This window comes from Polychytrium aggregatum (assembly GCF_025602895.1).
Source record: "Polychytrium aggregatum strain JEL109 chromosome Unknown BJ171scaffold_68, whole genome shotgun sequence".
NCBI classification, from domain to species: domain Eukaryota; kingdom Fungi; phylum Chytridiomycota; class Chytridiomycetes; order Polychytriales; genus Polychytrium; species Polychytrium aggregatum.
Window position 1 is genome coordinate 190,117 of NW_026516270.1, and position 16,550 is coordinate 206,666.

Genomic DNA, 16,550 nt, shown 5'->3' on the forward strand with positions numbered 1-16,550 from the left:
GTTGGGGGGATGCGTGGGAACGGTGTGTCTTGCTGGGCAAGGTACAGGGTGCAAAATGCAAAATGCAGCGAGGCCGCCGGGCTACTCCGAGGCGAGGACCGCCTTATGTCCCGACCAAACATTATTCAATTCGGGGCGGTGGTTTGGCCCAGCGGTGACTGGGGCCAGTCCGTATCCGGAGCGCTTGAGTATCTTGACATCGGTGATGGTTTGGTGGTCGAACTTGCGACCTGCCATTGGACCTATCACCATGGCAATGGTCATCAGAAATGCCGTTGCGAGCATCATCCAACTGAACGACATCATGAAGTGGTCGCAGCTCATAGAAGGGAGCGGTCGGGAGTGCAGAGCGTAGGGGTGCCTGGGATTGAGCGGCAGCAGAGCCCGATGGCAAAAACAGAACAGAGAGCTGGTCGGTGGGACGCTGGAGCGCCTGTTGATGACTGCAATGTCTGCGAATGCTGCGAATCAGGTGTATTGTTTGTTTTGCTGCGGCTGTTGTTGCGGCGAGCACGAGGGCAAAATGCCCAAAGCATGTATGATGTTGATGCAGCTCTTCTGCACCCGCTAGGCAGACATCTGCTCGGCATGAGCATGTCTCTTTGCAGTAACATGTCGAGACTGTTTCGTGGCCCGCCGCGATTGTCTCGACAGACAGCAGACAAGCATCATCCATGCCGCCGGGCAAGACTGGGACAACACCGAGGCGACTGAGACCGGCACCGGCCAGTGTCTGGTCTGCCCGTCGTCTCGCTTGTCGACCTGATCGCCGTCGCCGGCTGTCGATCTAATCGCCGTCGTCGCCCATCCAGCAATGGCTGCTCGGGCCATCTGTCGTTTTGTCCCTCGCCGCTCAGGGTGGGCCTTGGCCCTTTGTCCGCCTTCCGGTCGCTCGGAGCCCCAACGCCCTGGTCCCCCGAGCAACATCCCGCACCTCCCGCCCAGCCGTTCTCTGCGTCCTTCGTCCAGATCCTTCTCCAGCCACCTGCCCAAGATGAGCATCGACGCCGTCACCGCCAAGGTCAGCGAACTCTCTGTCCGTGCAGAACTCTACCCTTCGGTCGAGCCCTACTCGACGGGCTTCCTCAAGGTCTCGAGCCTTCACACCCTGTACTATGAAGAATCCGGCAACCCTGCGGGCAAGCCAGGTGCGTCGTCGCGGCCGAACCTCTCGCTTCCGAACCTGTCGCCTGAGCGAGAATCCGACACTCGCTCTCGTGGACTGACGACGTTCTTGTGTCTTGATACGTATACCAGTCGTCTATCTCCACGGCGGCCCTGGTGGCGGCACTTCGCCCAACGATCGGTGAGCAAGCAAGCAAGCACTCAAGCAAGCGCAAGTCGCTTTGCCATCTCAGCCATCACCCTCCCCCGGACCGATGCTTGTCCCGATCCTCTGTTGCGTGCTGCTGCATCGCCCGGCCTGATCTTGCTCGTGCTAATCCAACCGTGACTTGGGCACTTCCGTGCAACGGATCTCATTCCGTCCCGCTGGCAGACGCTACTTTGATCCTCAGGCCTATCGAATCATTGTCTTTGACCAGCGCGGTGCGGGCAAATCCACTCCGTACGTTGGTGTGCCCGGGGGTACTGGGATCGCTTGCATGTCGCTGTGCGGTGCCAGTATCCGGTCCAGTCCGATCGCTGTCCTTCCGTGCTGCCGGCTCGCAAGAACATCGAAACTCACGGCGGCTTTCTCCCACAGGAGCGCCTGTCTGGAAGATAACACCACCTGGCATCTCGTCGAGGACATCGAGACGCTGAGGTATGCCACTCGTCTGGCTCCATCTCCCCCCGCATCGCATGGATCAATGCACGGTGCACACGCCGATTCGTGCATTCCTCCGCGCTGACACTCGCCCCTTGACGGCTCCATCAACAGAAAGCACCTCAATGTCGACAAATGGGTTGTCTTTGGCGGCTCCTGGGGATCCACCCTTGCTCTGTCGTATGCCCAGACCCATCCCGAACGAGTCAAGGCCCTCATTCTTCGCGGCATCTTTACCTTGCGCAAGAGGTGAGATCGATCGCGTGGACAAGGCCGTCGAGGAGTTACTCGGATGATCGGCTGGACGCAGTGGCAACACTCATCTGTGCAGCTGGATCCACGAGGCTCTTGCTGTCATCTCGTTGATGTCGTTGCTTCCAGCTTCCTTCTGTTGCCAACGCAGTCTCGCAAGCGCTGCTCATATCCAGCGACACTGAATCGGCTTTGCTTGCTCTCCCTACCACCGCCATCAGTGAACTCGACTGGTTCTACCAAGAAGGCGCGAGCAATATCTTCCCTGATGTCTGGGACTCCTACCTCGAGGTCATCCCCGAAGCTGAGCGTGGTGATCTTATGTCAGTACCAGTCCATCCGCCCATCCGTTCCTTCACTCTGCGAACCGCCGAGGCAGCATTACTACATCGCCCTCCATGCTGACTGTGTCTCTCGGCTACTGCACAATCGACACTGGATGCAGGGCCGCTTACTACAAGCGTTTGACCGGCGACAATGAGGAAGAGAAGCTGCGCTGCGCCAAAGCTTGGAGCAAGTGGGAATGCTCCACCTCCAAGCTGATTGTTGGTACGTTGGCAGTGCCCTTTGATGCCGAGATCTTGCCGGCGACGATACACTGACGCCGGCATCAAACTTTCTTCCCGCAGATCCCGCCATGGTTGCCAAGGCCGAGGCCGACAAATGGGCCGTGGCTTTTGCTCGCATCGAGTGCCAGTGAGTACATACCTCGCCGTCAGACAGGTCGAGTGCGGTCGTATCTGGCGAGGCTGCTGGTGGCCATGGAGGACGGACGGACGGACCTGACATGTGGTATGGATAAAGCTTCTTTGTCAATAAGGGTTGGTTCCGATCCGACGGACAACTGATTGAAGACGTGCACAAGATCAAGCACATTCCATGTGGGTACCCTGCCTTGACTTGCCGGGCGTTGGGCTGTTGGGCTGTTGGGCATGGAATGTATTCAAACATTGGATTGGATTGGATTGGATTGCCGGACATGAGCGAGGCATGGTTATGAACAGGAGGCCGACATATCACTATTCCCCAGGCATTATTGTCCAGGGCCGCTACGACGTCGTCTGTCCCGCCCGCAGCGCCTGGGATCTGCACAAAAACTGGCCCCAGTCCGAGTTGCACATTGTAAGTGGAGACAAGCGACAGCTGGGAGGTTTTGGCCTCGGGGTATGTGGCTCCTAACGACCGTGGTGACTTTGAACCGGCTCACGAAACAGATTCCCGATGCCGGCCACTCCGCCACCGAGAAGAGCATCACTGCCAAGCTCGTCGAGGCGGCCGAGCAATTCAAGACCCTCTAAATATCCTCGATGAGCAGCGGCAGAAGCTCGCATGTGTCCATCCAGGAAGCGCCTGTGGCCGTGGGAGGGGACATGGCTTGAATATACCGCACATTGAGAACGATCCGCTGACTGCCATCTGTGCTGGATGTGCATGGGCCCGCATCCGATAGACAGCTCCCGGCCCTGGAGCACTCCCTCCGTCCATGACGCTTCCTTTCTATGTCCCATCCTCGTGGGATTGGCGCAGGAGCAAGCGCGAGGCGGGCTCTCGCCTGTGCTGTTCTGCCCGCACCCTCGTCCCGTCTTGGTGACTCTGTCTTCGACTCTCCCGAACGCACGGCCGTCCGCCATGAACTGCTCGCCCAAGATGCTGCCGTTCCTGGCAGCACTCCTCTGCTTGGCCATCCAGCTCGCCCTTGGCCTCCCGACAAACGCCTGGAAGGGCTTCCGCACGCTCTCCAAGGGCCTCCCGGTCGACATCCACGGAGTGCTCAACGCCGAAGACGCCGTCGTCAATAAGGGCACATATGCACCCACGATGCTGGCATCTTTTCCGCGCGAGATCTTCTGGCTGACGTACGAGACCGGGCTCTATGGTAATGCAGTGAACGGAAATGCGGTCAGGCCGCAGCGGCTCCTGATCTGCGCAAGGGCGCAGGGCAGCGGGCTTGCGAATCGATCGTCGAGCGTTTGGACACCGCCGCACACTGCATCGCCTGTATCGATCCTCCTAACAGCAGCTGCGACGGCGCCTATCCCTGCCCTTTGACTGCCAGCTCGAACTCTCGGAATCAGTACATCGAGCATCATCCAGAAGGTCATCTTGCGCGACGAGAGTGAGTGTCTGCTCCTTGCCCTGCCCTGCTCGTCGGCGAAGGCTGGTGGTTTGGAGCACCATTAGAGACGATACTGGCTCTCCTGTTCCGCCCAGCACAATACCCTGATACCAATGTGCATCGACAGACATGTCGATTCTCTCGGGCGTTAACCCCATCAAGGTCGATTTGTTCCGAGCCGACAACGGCCTGCCCCTGTGGACCACCAACCTCGACAAGACACTGCCCGCCCTGACCCAACAGACCTACAACACCAAGCAGCCCAACACCGATCTGATCTTTGTTGAGGACGAAGAACAACAGCGACTCAGTGTGGCCGCGCTCATTGATGGCTCACACGTCGCCTATGTTGAAAACGGCAAGGTGCTCTGGAGCTGGAACAATGATCTGGGGTAAGCGGAGCAGTCCTGGCTGGGCAATGTGCGGGACCCCAAGCATGGGCCAAACATGGGTCAAACATGGGTCAAACATGGGTCAAGCATTGGCCGAGGAGCCAGATTCTGACACCAGCTGGGGGCAATCGTCCGTCTCGCCATATCGCCACCAGCGCTCTGGTACTGCATCGTTTGACGACCTCGGGCAACAAGCTGGTCGCTGTCGGCACCACTGGCAGCGAGCTTGCCGTCCTGGGATTCCACCTCGTCGACGGCGACCGCTTCACGACCGGATTCCTCAAGCTGGGCTCCGCGGCCGTCCCGGGACAGATTATTGTCGTCGGAGAGAAGATGGAGCGCTACGTGGTTATCCTGACCGAGAACAACCGGGTTCAGATTCTGGATCTCAGAACCGAAACCCTTACCGATCTGGCGGTACGTGGAGAATATTCGAGGCCGAGAGGGAAGGGGAAGACTGCGGTGCCAAAGTAGTCTGATCCCTCCCCCACAGTTAGAGCACATGTCCCTCAGAGAGAAGCTGATCTGACCGCTTTCATCCATCATTCGTTGCGACGGCCAGACTAAGCAGTCAGACTTTAATCCAACGCGCCGCCTGATCAGCGGGCTGGTACAGCTTGGCACCGAGTCGACGCTGATGCAGGACTTTATCGTGCAATTTGTCGATCATTCGGAAGTCGTTGTCCGTCTCAGCTCCCAGGAGGGCTTCACAGTACTGACAACTCCTCAGGTGAGTACGGCAACGACGGTGCCGTTGTCCTCGATCTGTCCATGCACATGGGCTTTCTGGTTGTACTGACAACGAGCCTCGATGCCCTCGGACACTGTTCCTTCTCTTTTGGATTCAGACCAAGAGTGCCAGCGTGATCCTGACACAGGGGTATCTCGAGGACTTTTATGCCTATGCCAGAGTTGAGGAGATTTCGCCCACCGAGACTGCGCTCTCCTTCATTGATCTTGACACCGGTGCCCTTCTCGAGGCGCACCAGTTTGAGCACAATACCAAGGAACACGGCTCGATCATCAGCGTAAGTACTTTGATCGATGGCATGTCGCCATTGCTTTCTGCACTCTGGCGGCAGCAGTGACGCTGATAGGAAGCTGCCTGCCTGACCAACATCCGGATGACTTTCCAGGGATATATCGACATTCAAATCGACAGCAATGGGTTTGTGGTATGGCAGTTGGCGGCCGCCACTAGCAAGGGAACCCTGGTCTCGTGGAAGGGCACGAATGTCGAGGCAGTTGCGCAGGACGAGGTGAACCCCAGCTTCGCCGCCCTCCAAGATGGCCACGACGAGGCCGACAACATCGACGACGACGACGACGAAGAGGAGCCGTACTATGTCCACTACAGCATCAAGCAAAAGATGCCCAAGACCAAGGCACCCGAGCACAAGGAGCTCTGAGGTGATCGGCGCACGCTCAATGTTCTACCGCACTTCCGAGAGCGAGTTGGCTTGACCAGCCCGCATTTGATGGGCTAGCTATGACTGCCACTACTGAGTGGTGCGCGGCGATGATCTCACGCTGATCCACAGAGACGAGCCCCAAGAAATGCGCTGTGTTCACGAACGCCTGTTCTATATTATCACTGGTTGCGACAAAGAGAGCAGAGTTGGGCAACGCATGCACATGCACATGCTCAAAAGCGAAGCGGGAGGGGCAGTTGTTTTTTGGTGTGTGCAGCCGGGGCTGATTTCCCTTTGAATTGATTGCCCTGTTCCTGGAGACTCCTGAAGAGAGAGGGGAGGGAGCCTCAGGTGTCGAGACCCCTGTAGCTCATTCGCACGGCATCCCGCTCGGCCCTGGCCTTCTTTTTCTTCATGATGTTGTGGCGGGAAATCAAGCCGATGACACCCACGGCCAGCACAACGACACCCAGCAGCGAGCCAATGATGGCCCACGAGGTCGTCGAAAGTCCCTGGCCTGAGCTCTGAGACTCTAATACCAGGTTGTTGTTGCTGCTGGGGCTGCTGCCGCTCGTTGCAGCTGCGGAGGCGGGCGCGGCTTTGGGGCTTGCTGAAGCTGATATTGCTGGACTTGACGTTCCTCCAGCCTGGGATGGAGCTACGGCACTTGGTTGGACCACACTGCTGGTCGACACCACCACCAGCTGCTGGCTCGAGGACGAAGTTGTCGGTGGTGGAGGTGCAGGGGCTGGGGGCGAGGGAGAGGCACTCGAGGCGGGGGCAACAGGGGCCAGCGTTGCACTCGGAGACGCCGAGGGTATAACGCCCGAGGCTTGAGACATGTCCGCGAGTTAGTACCGCATAGGGATTTGCTAGCAAGCGCCACTACCAAGAATGTGAACGCCCGTCGGCTCTGCGGAGTGCCAGGCCGGTGCTTGCAGCGATCTCCGGGTGGGATCCCAAATCCCAAATCCCAAATCCCAAATCCCAAATCCCAAATCCCAAATCCCAAATCCCAAATCCCAAATCCCAAATCCCAAATCCCAAATCCCAAATCCCAAATCCCAAATCCCTTCAGCAGCGCCTTGCTCATGACATATCCACAAACCTTGAGGCATGCGCACAGTCCGGACCACCGCACTGTCCTGACCGGGCCCGGATGCACAGAGGCAGACGGCCACAAGAAGCACTCCTGCGAGGCCGCAGAGCGTAGCGGGTTGGCTGAGCAGATTTCTGGGCGAGCTTTGGGCTCCTCGGTTGCCTCTGCTCCGGTTCGCGGATCTGGTTACTCGGCGCATTGGTGGCGGCAGGGGGTTCGCAGCAATTCGGTAGTGCTTGAGTCGGGATGAAGCAGGAGCAGCGGCTTGCACAAGGTGGAACACCGTCAGGCCGCGGGAATCGAGCGCACTTGGAGAGACTCGGATAAGACAGCATCGGGCTGTCGCCACGGGCGAGCGATGGGATGTCGTCCGCTCCGATCGATCTGACCACGGAACATTCGGCGCGCGCTGCGTTTGCTGCCTCGGAGGCCGGGGCTGCCGTTGAATCTTGATTCCTCGGTCCTGCAAGAGCGCCTGCGTCGGGGTCAGCACAGAAGCCGCCCGCGCACGCTGCGACGTCGCCAGGGCGATCGGGCGTCAGGTATCAGCGACGAGGCATCCGTGCGAACGGTATCTCGTTCCCACGCAGCCAGCCAGCCTTGTGGAAGATACCGGCCTGGACAGACGCCGCCACCGTGGCTACGGTATAAATGGCCCATCCACCCCATCCATCCCATCCATCTCATCCATCCCATCCGTCTCGTCTCATCGAAACTCGCCCAGCCCTTGCTTCTGCCACACCACTTCTCCAGCCATGTTCAAACCCGCCGGGTCGTTCGAAAGCTCGTTCAACAACGCAACTGAGGACCAGTTCAATAAGGCCATCGCCTTTCAGCAACGCTATCCTCCTCCGTCCAACACCACGCCGCCGGCGGACCGCATCCAGGTCGTCCTTAGGCTCGGCTTGGATGCGTGGAGGTTCATCCCCGATCCATCTGCCAGCGGCATTGTCACGAGCACGGATTATTCGGTCACATTCACCCAAGTTGCGGACCAATGCTGCCTGAGCAACCATCCGCTCCTGCCCAGCAACGGCTTGGAATACAGCTATTTTGAGGTCTACGTTTCCGACGTGCAGTACAGCCCTCACACCACGGTCATCTCGGTCGGTGTCGCCACCAAGCCTTATCCTTCCTTCCGACTGATTGGATGGAACGCCTGGTCCGTTGGCTACCACAGGTATGGCCAAGCCCGATGGCGACAGTGACAGATCTTTCTCTGTCTGTATCCGCCATATGTGCATTCTTCCTCGTCAGACTTGCCTTCGCTAACATCGATCCGATTACAACCAGCGACGACGGACGGCTATTCAACAATGACGCTTTTGGCGGCCGTCTCTTTGCTTCGCCTTACACCAAGGGCCACACCGTCGGGTGCGGATACAACCCAAAGACTGGAGCAGGTACGCTAATCACCTCTGGCTCGGACGGCGCTGTGTCTGGTGGTGCTTTGAGTGCGGTCAGTGGCCTGGCCATAGCCATAGCCATAGCCATAGCCATAGCCATAGCCATAGCCAATATGTTTGCGGCGGCTCCGCATACCTCTCGCACACCTCTCATCCTCCTCGTTTCTCGTTCAGTGTTCTATACCCTCAACGGCACTTTGCTAGGCGAAGTGGTCAGAGGGCAGCCTCATCCCTATCACGCCGCCGTTGGTGCCGATGGCCCGTGCCGGCTTCAGATCAATGTCGGACAGCAACCATTCATGTATCTGCCCGCAAATGGCATTGCTACATCGATAGCACCACCCTCCTACTCGGCATGATGACGGCGTACATTGTACACTGCCTCCATTGAGCTCGAGGTAGTAGTGGCTGCGATGGGATCGGGACTGGCTCTCAACCGGCTCTGTTCCGTTCTGTTTCTGCAGTGGCTGTGTGTATCGCTTGCGACACTCATGTTTCCGCTTTGGTATCAAGTGCTTGGAGAGTCCATGTTCAACTGGCCATGGTCAATACACCGGTCTCATCAGGGAGACCTCAACTCGGGCACCATTGCCAGCGTGTGCACGAAGATGATGTTGCGCTGTTATCGCAGATCCACGCCATGCGGCCAGGTCGGCTGGTGTTCTTGCAGCTGGATGGCCAAGGAAATGATCATGCTGGACCATGGACATGTGCACATATGCACTCAAAGAAAGCAAGTATCAACTGTAAAAACAGGGCATTCCATTTCCATTTTGCGGACACTGTGGTCAAGAGTCCGAGACAGCATGATGCGCCGTCATCGGGTATTCTGACTATCTGCCGGGACAACGATCCCTCCAAAGCTCTTGTGGATAAACTAATAAGCACAAACAAAGAATGTGGGTACGTCTCAGAGTCGCGAGGGAAACGGAAGGAAGCTGGGGTCGAAGCCATGGCCGTTGGCAAAGGAACCATCAAGCTCTGTGGGCAAAGACTGGACAGCAAAAGTTGCATCGCCTAGATAACTAGACTCTGTGAAAGTAAATGGATAGTAGCCATCAAAGAGTGCAGGGTCGGCCAGCTGGTTCTGGGGGTCAACGTAGAGCAGGGGGGCGGCAGAGGGCGTGGAGGACGTGGAGGACACAAAAGAATCGGCTAGAATCGCCGAGGCCGCAGGATTGGGGACATTGGCCTGGGTCATGCCGGTGCAAGGCAGCAAAGAAAGAGTCGAGGAAGGCGGAGAACAGTAAAACGAAGGAGAGGTTTTGCAGCGCTTGGCAGGATGGTGTATGATCTCGTCATAAAATCCTTCGTAGGTCGAGAGGGGCGACACAAAGGTCGAAGCCGGGAGGAACGGACTAGCGGTCGAGCCAAGGATACTGCTCGAAGGAAGCTGAGCAACGGTAGTCAACGTGGGATTGGACATTTCTGCGGTTTGACGGAACATGGCAGGATCGGCGACGGAAAAACTGTTGAAGGAGTACTGGCTATTGATGGGCAGAGCAGAGTTGGCAAAGCCGGGCGCATTGATGGGCTGGACCGCCTGAACCAGGGGCGCATTCAAGCTCATGTTGGCGATGGGCATGCTCGCAAGGGCAGTCGGGAGATATCCGGACGAGGCCGAGTCGAACAGGCCACATCCAGACACGATGTTGTTGGGCGGGACATATGCAAGAGACTCTTCTTCGGGCGGGGTTTGGTTGGCATTGGCATTCTGCATCAGCTGGTGGATGCGCTCGTATTGATCCTTGTCCACCGTGTTGGCGTTGACGGAGGAGGGGGCAGACACCATGGGCTGGAATTGAGGCTGGAACTGGGGTCTGGTTGGCTCGGCCCAAATGGTGTTGATGTCCGGGATCGAAAACGGGGGCATCACTGCAGACACAGGCGACGCTGCGATGATCGCATCGGCCGGGACACCCGTCGAGAAGTCATGGACGATTTGGCTGTCTGGGGCCGTTTGGATGAGCGATGCTGGCTGGAAGTCGAGCATATTTGGAGCAAAGCCATAATCGGCGAGCTGAGGGCAAAAGGTCGCGTATTCCTTGGAGTACATCTCCTTCGAGTCAAACAGTGTTGTCAGCATTGGGCCCGGAGTGGCCTCCTGACCGTTCGAGTGGGGAGGCTCGACAGAGGGCTGGAAGCAAGTCGGGAGGTGTTCTTGGGAAGCCGGGGCGATGGGTCGATAGCCTGTCGTGGTAATGGGCTGGCAGCTAGACGGAGAGGCAACACTCGAAGCAGGGCTGGGGGCGATGGTCACAGGAAGCTTGGCAACGCATGCAGGATGCTGGACGCTGTCCTCCGTATGGCTCTTGAGCGAGGACTTTGCGGCGAGAGAGGCAGGCACCAAATGCGCAAACTTGTCCAGAAGCATTTCAACGAAATCGGCGTGGGTCCTTTTGTCATAGCCGAGGGCCTTGAGCTCGTGGAACTTGTCCTTGAGCTTGTCCGAGATCCAGATGGTCCAGACGTCGGATTTGGGCTTGCCCTTTGGAGAGTCTGGCGAGGGAGCGGCGGCGGCGAGGGCGGCGAGGGCGGCGACTGGAACGGCATTGAAGACATCACCGAAATGGTCGGCGCAGGTGACATTGGCAGCGGCAGCGGCAGCATGGTCCTCCACAGGAGCGGCAAGCAGGGCAGCGGGGACTGCAGGGGCAGCGAAAACAGCATCCAGGGCCAGCTTGGGGGTCTGGTGGCCCACGGAATCGGCATAGACGTCCAAGAGCCACTCGAGGAACTCGTCGTAGGGATCCTGGAAGCGGTCTTGAAGCCGCTACAGTGAGAGGGAGAGTGCAAGCAGCACACGGAGCGTCAAGAGCTGCCCGAGGGCTCAGACAGGACGAGGGACGCCCGTCATGTTGGGAACGAGACATGGCGATGGCGGTCTGGTCTGGTCTGGTCTGGTCTGGTCTGGTCTGGTCTGGTCTGGTCTGGTCTGGGAGCCACACCCACCTTTTTGAGCTTCAGGTTGAAACGGTCTTTTTTCCTGCTGTTTGGGCGGTGGGCCGGAGTTCCCACAAGCGAAGACATGTTCCTCTGCGGGGAAGATCAGGCAAGGCCAGGAAGCCGAAGTGGCCGGGGAAGTGCGGACGAGGGTTAGGTCAGGGCAAGCGAGAGGGAGAAACGGGCGATTGTGGGCAGACACGGGAGGAGCGAGCGAGGGCGAGAAGTGAGGGCGAAATAAGGAGCCCCGGGCGGCGCCAAGAGGGTATCAGCACAGCCAATGGGAGCGGCAGTGGATGGACTTGCAGTGGCGAGTGCAGTGGCGAGTGCACCAATACAACACTCCCGGACCGGTGTGATGTTACAGTTGTTGTTATAGGTGTTGTTGTTATTCGGCGGAATGGTGTTGCTGGTGTTGGTGTGGCTGTCCTGTTTGACAGCGCTGCTCGCCCACAAACCCAACTGCAATTGGCATGGCCACCACGACAGCACTCGCTTGAATATAGGTTTGTATTGACATCCACAGCAACACCATCCACCCCGTGAGTTCAAGCTTTGGCTGCTTGGTGAGAGCGAAACATCGCCATCGCCATCGCCATCGCCATCGCCATCGCCATCACCATCACCATCACCATCACCATCACCATCACCATCACCATCTCCTCTCGATTCTCTCCTCTCTGGCACCCATGCAGTCCGATGCATCGCTCGAGGACCACCACCGTCAGCCCGATCCAGCTCGATCCAGCTTGGTCCAGCTCGATCCAACCTCTGCGCACTCCATCGTTGCATACCAAGGACCTAGAGCAGCGAGTGAGACGGATGTGACTGTTAGCAGGGGACACCAGGAAGTAAAAAGACGCTGCACACTGGTCAGCCATCAGATCAAGTGTAATGTATTGGTGAGTCTTCATAGCGACTGGGCAGTTTTGCAGGGAGGGCGGCGAACCAAATATCCAACCGTCTCGACCTGCTTGCCACAGCCAAAATGACCTCGGTATTGCAGATTATTTGGTCATCAGCTGGCTGCCGAGCGGCTCGGTTGAAACTAGAGAGAGAGTCAATGTGGCAGGCAAACTTACCACTTGCACAAGCAGGCGGAGGCCCAGGAAAGCGAGATCTCGCTGCAACGGGAAGCGGACTCGGGTTTTGAGCGGTGGGCTGGCGTGTGGCTTGGCTGCCCCTGGCAACGGAGCCGCATTCCAACCACGACCCACAGAACCAGATCAGGGGTTCCAGATCAGGGGGTTCCAGATCGCAGGATGCAAGAATGAAGTGACTGGGAAGGTCGTGCCAGGATTGATGTCCCTCGGACAAACACCGAGAAAGGAAGCCCGTGCTACTGGGGATACGCACTACCAGCGAGAGTTTGGCAGCCGGACACTCCCTTGATCCTGAATGAGATGCTTCTCCTCCTGGTCAGCCAGGGTGCCGCGCATTCGACTCAGGGTCTTCAGTTGCAAGTGCTCAGCAGGAGGGGCGAGTGTCGCTTTGTTTCATTGTGCTGGCAGAGGTATATTCACACCGAGGTGTCCCATATCGTGGGCGACAGCAATGCACACAGCGCCACTCGCCTGTGCAAAGACTCCACGGCCTCCAGCTGCTCCTCAAAACCTGGCTCACACGCTCTCGTTCGTCTCTCCGTGGGAAGTGATCAGTTTGGTGGCTGTCTGGCCACATTTCCGGCGTGCCATTGGATTTGCTGGAAAGTGCGCATGGACCGCATCATGCGTTGCCGCCGAGATTGAGAACGTACACCCACCCGTGATCCGAGCCCTCAGCACCGCCAGAGCTCCGGCCGGTGTCGTCTCCTGCTTTTGCGCCAAGCATCTTCATGCGCTGGTTCGACGGCAAGCCGACCCTTGGAATCGAAACGATGGTATCGTGTCTTGGGATAGACTGGACATGTGCCGTCGAGAGTGAGGCCGATGCCGTGGCCGAGGAAGAGGGATCGTCACCGAGGTTCTCGAGAATCGAGGCTGCCAAGTCATATCCCTGCTTGGCCGACTTTCGATACCACTGGATGGCTTCAGCCGAGTCCTGGTGGACGCCGGCGCCGACGTGGTAGCAGAGCCCAAGTTCGAACTGGCCCCACGGACTCCCGTTCTCCGCCGACCGGAGATACCACGACACTGCCTTTTGGTAGTCGCAGCGAACTCCGTCGCCATAAAAGTAGCATTCGGCCGTCCAGGCTTGCGCCGTAGCATCTCCTTGGCCCGCCTGCTCTTCGAACAGCGCCGCGGCTTGTCTCAGGTCTTCAGCGACCCCGATTCCGTGGTAGAAGCACAGCCCCAGCAGAAGCTTGCAAAAGGGATCCGTCGCAGAGCCCTGTTCGCACCACCGATGGAACTCGATGTGCTGTGCAGAGTTGCCGGCGACACTGTCGAGGGACTGCTCGATCTGGAGCGCCTTGAACCAGTCTCGCTCCGTTCCACGGCCGGTGATATAGCACAGCTGCACCAAAAGCCCGGCGAAAGCCCCGATGGCGGCACCCGCCGAGAGCAGGTAGGTGTCGTGCCAGTACTCGAACGCTTCTTCGTCTCGTTGGTCGACGGCAATGCCCAGATGGCGCAGCCAGCCCATTTGGTAGCCGCCGTCGCTGTGTCCCTCGTCGGCCCCTCGTTGGAAGAGCTTGGCAGCCTTGATCCAGCTCGGATCCGTCAGGGGCTTGCCCTCGGTCAGGAGCTTGCCGACTCGGACACAGACATCGGCGCTGTTCTCCTCGATGCCCCAGCCGTACCAGGTCGAGGCTCTGCTGTTGTCGTCAGAGGACTCGAAATCGACCACCGCCTGGATGATGTCGTCGATGCAGGTGGCGTCCGAGGCAGCTCCGAATCCTCGGTACGAGCAGACGTCGGTGAGGTACTTGCATAGAGGATCGAGGGGCGAGCCGAGGAGGCAGAGCTTGTAGAACGTTGTTGCAGCCGCTGTCATCGAGGCCGGAACCTGCCATCCCTGCAGGCTCTCTTTGCCAATCGAAAACTCGCTGGTCGTGCTTTCATGCATGAGCTGGAGACCCTTGTGCCTATCTTTCTCCACTCCGCGTCCCAGGAACCGGAGCCACCCAAGCATCAGAGTGGCGATCGGCTTCAGCACAGGGTCGTTGCTGCGGGTGTATACATCTTCCCAATGCACATAGGCGTCAACGTCGCTCTGATCGAGTCCGAGGCCGACCAGGCGCAACCATCCCATTTGGAAGCTGGCTTCGATGCTGCCGGCGTCGGCACTTTGCCTGTAAAGCTGGGCAGCCAAAACCCAGCACGGATCCGTGACCGCCTTGCTATCCGTGATGCGCTGGGCAGCCCGGAGGCAAGCGTCGGCGTCGTTCTTGATCACCTTGACAACAATCGGCCGTGGAATGCGATAGACGGAGCAGAGATCCTGGAACGCGGAGCCAGCGACAATGTCAGCTACGGCATCGTCCAGTTGGCTCAGAGATAGCTCTGAGCGATAGCCGAGTCCCGCTGGACAGATTCCGGCTTGCGAGATTGCGGCTATGGATGGCCGAGTGGATTTGAATGGCTCGAGCGATGCCAGGATCTCGCTGAACTTGGGTCGCTGTGCCGGATCCTGGTGCCAGCAGCGCTCGATCAGAGACCACAGGCTGTCTGGGATTCCGTCGAGCCGCTGCGGGCGAGATCCGCGGCATACTTGGCGCTCGACTGCCGCAGGCCGCAGTTCCTGGCCATCCCGTGCGAGCCATACGCTCCTGCCATCATTGAGGACCTCGTAGAGCACGATGGCAAAGGCATAGATGTCCGTCGCGTAGGATGATCCCACGGCGTGCTCGTCGTCGAGCATCTCTGGCGCCATGTAGTCGAGGGTGCCACCCTGGACAGAGTCCGTGCAGGCGGCCCGGCTCGAGGCGGATGTGTGCTTGGTGCGAGACATTCCAAAGTCGGTGATGACGGCATTGAAGCTGGTGTCGATGAGGATGTTCAGTGGCTTGAGGTCGCCGTGGACGACGCCGCTGCCGTGGAGGTAACTCATGCCCGAGGCCACTTGGTACACCAGCCTGAGCTTGTCTTCCAGCGAGCGGGTGGTGCGGCCCGAGACGTAGTGGCGGAGCGTTCCGTTCGGCATGAACGGAGAGACCATGAAGGGCTTCTCGGCCGTATCGCATGCTCCGCTGAGCGGCAGGACATGCGGGTGGCCGAGGCGGTGCCAGATCCCGATTTCTCGGCGAAAGTCGCCGATTTCCTTCTCGCCACAGTGGACCAGGATCTGCTTGACGGCCACATCAGAGCCATAGTACGATGTCTTGTAGACTTGGCCAAAACCGCCGCTGGCGAACGGATGCAGCGGGAACTTGCCGATTGCACTCCGGGGGATGCGCCATGCCTCTCTCTTCATCGAACGGGCGACGGCTGACTGGCTCTGCAGCAGCTCGAGGAGCGGAGCGACGGTGCCGTCGACCAGCTGCCTGGGCAGCGAGGGATCGTCGACGAGCTGGAAGAGCGAGGCGGTGCACTCACGGACATGCCACTCGGGCAGATCCAGCCGAATGCCGACATGGTCGAGGGCGGTGGCGTCGTGCTGTTTGAGGAGCTGGGCAATACGGTCGAGGTCCTCCCGTTCGCGGGTTTCGTCGGCAAGAACGGCCTGCTGAAGGGCATCCTGTGTTGGCTTGTGCGGGCAGTCGACAGAAAGAGCGCCAGAGGCACTGGTCCAGAGAGCATCCAGATCGCCGCAGAGCCGCACGATGCGCTTCCGGAGCCTCTGTCCCTTGAAGATCCCGAGCGTCCGGGGCTGGGCGTCGACCTCGGTGGCGAACTCGGAGGCCGTGGTGAAAAAGAGGCGGATGCGATCGAGATGGTCGGCTGCAGCCGGGGAATCCAGCGGCGACAAAGCAAGGGCTTGGACGACCGCCAGGGCCGAGTTGGCAAAGAACGTCCAGGTTCGTCTTCCCTCGGGGATGGACTCGACAACGACGAAAAGGCCGAGGGCAGTTTGCAGCAGTTCGCCGAGCGGACCGTCGGTGCTGCACCGGATGAGACTGGTCGTGCTGGCAACAACTGCGGTTATATCAAGAAGCATTGAGGCTGGATGGGAGGATGGACGGGAGGATGGATGGATGGATGGACGAGCGGGGAGAGACGAGCAGGGAGAGACGAATATGACGGATGTCACTGGCGTGACCAGCCACATCACCGCCACATACC

General features: G+C 58.8%; 7 protein-coding genes across 7 annotated transcripts; 3 read left to right on the plus strand and 4 right to left on the minus strand.

The window, feature by feature from the left end:
• Nucleotides 1-9: 9 nt before the first annotated feature.
• On the minus strand, nt 10-329 carry BJ171DRAFT_528939 (uncharacterized protein). The gene has a single exon (XM_053112726.1). It carries the CDS (start codon nt 322-324, stop codon nt 82-84), a length of 243 nt encoding a protein of 80 aa, XP_052962279.1. The 5' UTR covers nt 325-329; the 3' UTR covers nt 10-81.
• Nucleotides 330-994: 665 nt separating this feature from the next.
• On the plus strand, nt 995-3,318 carry BJ171DRAFT_587739 (Alpha/Beta hydrolase protein; the record flags this gene model as incomplete). The annotated part of the gene is made up of 11 exons (XM_053114436.1): nt 995-1,148; nt 1,258-1,306; nt 1,499-1,567; nt 1,706-1,765; nt 1,883-2,017; nt 2,242-2,343; nt 2,466-2,569; nt 2,650-2,716; nt 2,825-2,901; nt 3,051-3,142; nt 3,235-3,318. 11 exons carry the CDS (start codon nt 995-997, stop codon nt 3,316-3,318), a joined length of 993 nt encoding a protein of 330 aa, XP_052962280.1.
• Nucleotides 3,319-4,202: 884 nt separating this feature from the next.
• On the plus strand, nt 4,203-6,024 carry BJ171DRAFT_273019 (uncharacterized protein). The gene is made up of 5 exons (XM_053106826.1): nt 4,203-4,528; nt 4,684-4,945; nt 5,091-5,258; nt 5,377-5,556; nt 5,665-6,024. The coding sequence occupies exons 1-5, from the start codon at nt 4,266-4,268 to the stop codon at nt 5,935-5,937; spliced, it is 1,146 nt and encodes a 381-aa protein (XP_052962281.1). The 5' UTR covers nt 4,203-4,265; the 3' UTR covers nt 5,938-6,024.
• On the minus strand, nt 6,025-7,236 carry BJ171DRAFT_637919 (uncharacterized protein; the record flags this gene model as incomplete). Its single annotated transcript, XM_053115729.1, has 2 exons — nt 6,025-6,772; nt 7,049-7,236. Coding segments are annotated over 2 exons (849 nt in total), but the record flags the coding sequence as incomplete, so codon positions are not given.
• A 558-nt stretch (nt 7,237-7,794) lies between these two features.
• BJ171DRAFT_430309 (concanavalin A-like lectin/glucanase domain-containing protein) lies at nt 7,795-8,804 on the plus strand (the record flags this gene model as incomplete). The annotated part of the gene is made up of 3 exons (XM_053107890.1): nt 7,795-8,219; nt 8,333-8,442; nt 8,620-8,804. The coding sequence occupies 3 exons, from the start codon at nt 7,795-7,797 to the stop codon at nt 8,802-8,804; spliced, it is 720 nt and encodes a 239-aa protein (XP_052962283.1).
• A 551-nt stretch (nt 8,805-9,355) lies between these two features.
• Nucleotides 9,356-11,475, minus strand: BJ171DRAFT_479474 (uncharacterized protein; the record flags this gene model as incomplete). Its single annotated transcript, XM_053108923.1, has 2 exons — nt 9,356-11,218; nt 11,398-11,475. The coding sequence occupies 2 exons, from the start codon at nt 11,473-11,475 to the stop codon at nt 9,356-9,358; spliced, it is 1,941 nt and encodes a 646-aa protein (XP_052962284.1).
• A 1,368-nt stretch (nt 11,476-12,843) lies between these two features.
• BJ171DRAFT_528945 (uncharacterized protein) lies at nt 12,844-16,532 on the minus strand. The gene has a single exon (XM_053112727.1). The coding sequence runs from the start codon at nt 16,423-16,425 to the stop codon at nt 13,114-13,116; it is 3,312 nt and encodes a 1,103-aa protein (XP_052962285.1). The 5' UTR covers nt 16,426-16,532; the 3' UTR covers nt 12,844-13,113.
• Nucleotides 16,533-16,550: the final 18 nt, after the last annotated feature.

What these genes read in the sequence shown, in the direction of transcription:
- BJ171DRAFT_528939 (XM_053112726.1), bottom strand. Translation starts at nt 324, where the DNA reads ATGAGCTGCGACCACTTCATGATGTCGTTCAGTTGGATGATGCTCGCA.
- BJ171DRAFT_273019 (XM_053106826.1), top strand. Translation starts at nt 4,266, where the DNA reads ATGTCGATTCTCTCGGGCGTTAACCCCATCAAGGTCGATTTGTTCCGA. An exon ending in AGCTGGAACAATGATCTGGG is followed by an intron (nt 4,529 to 4,683) that starts GTAAGCGGAGCA and finishes TATCGCCACCAG; the next exon opens with CGCTCTGGTACTGCATCGTT. An exon ending in CAGTACTGACAACTCCTCAG is followed by an intron (nt 5,259 to 5,376) that starts GTGAGTACGGCA and finishes TTTTGGATTCAG; the next exon opens with ACCAAGAGTGCCAGCGTGAT.
- BJ171DRAFT_528945 (XM_053112727.1), bottom strand. Translation starts at nt 16,425, where the DNA reads ATGCTTCTTGATATAACCGCAGTTGTTGCCAGCACGACCAGTCTCATC.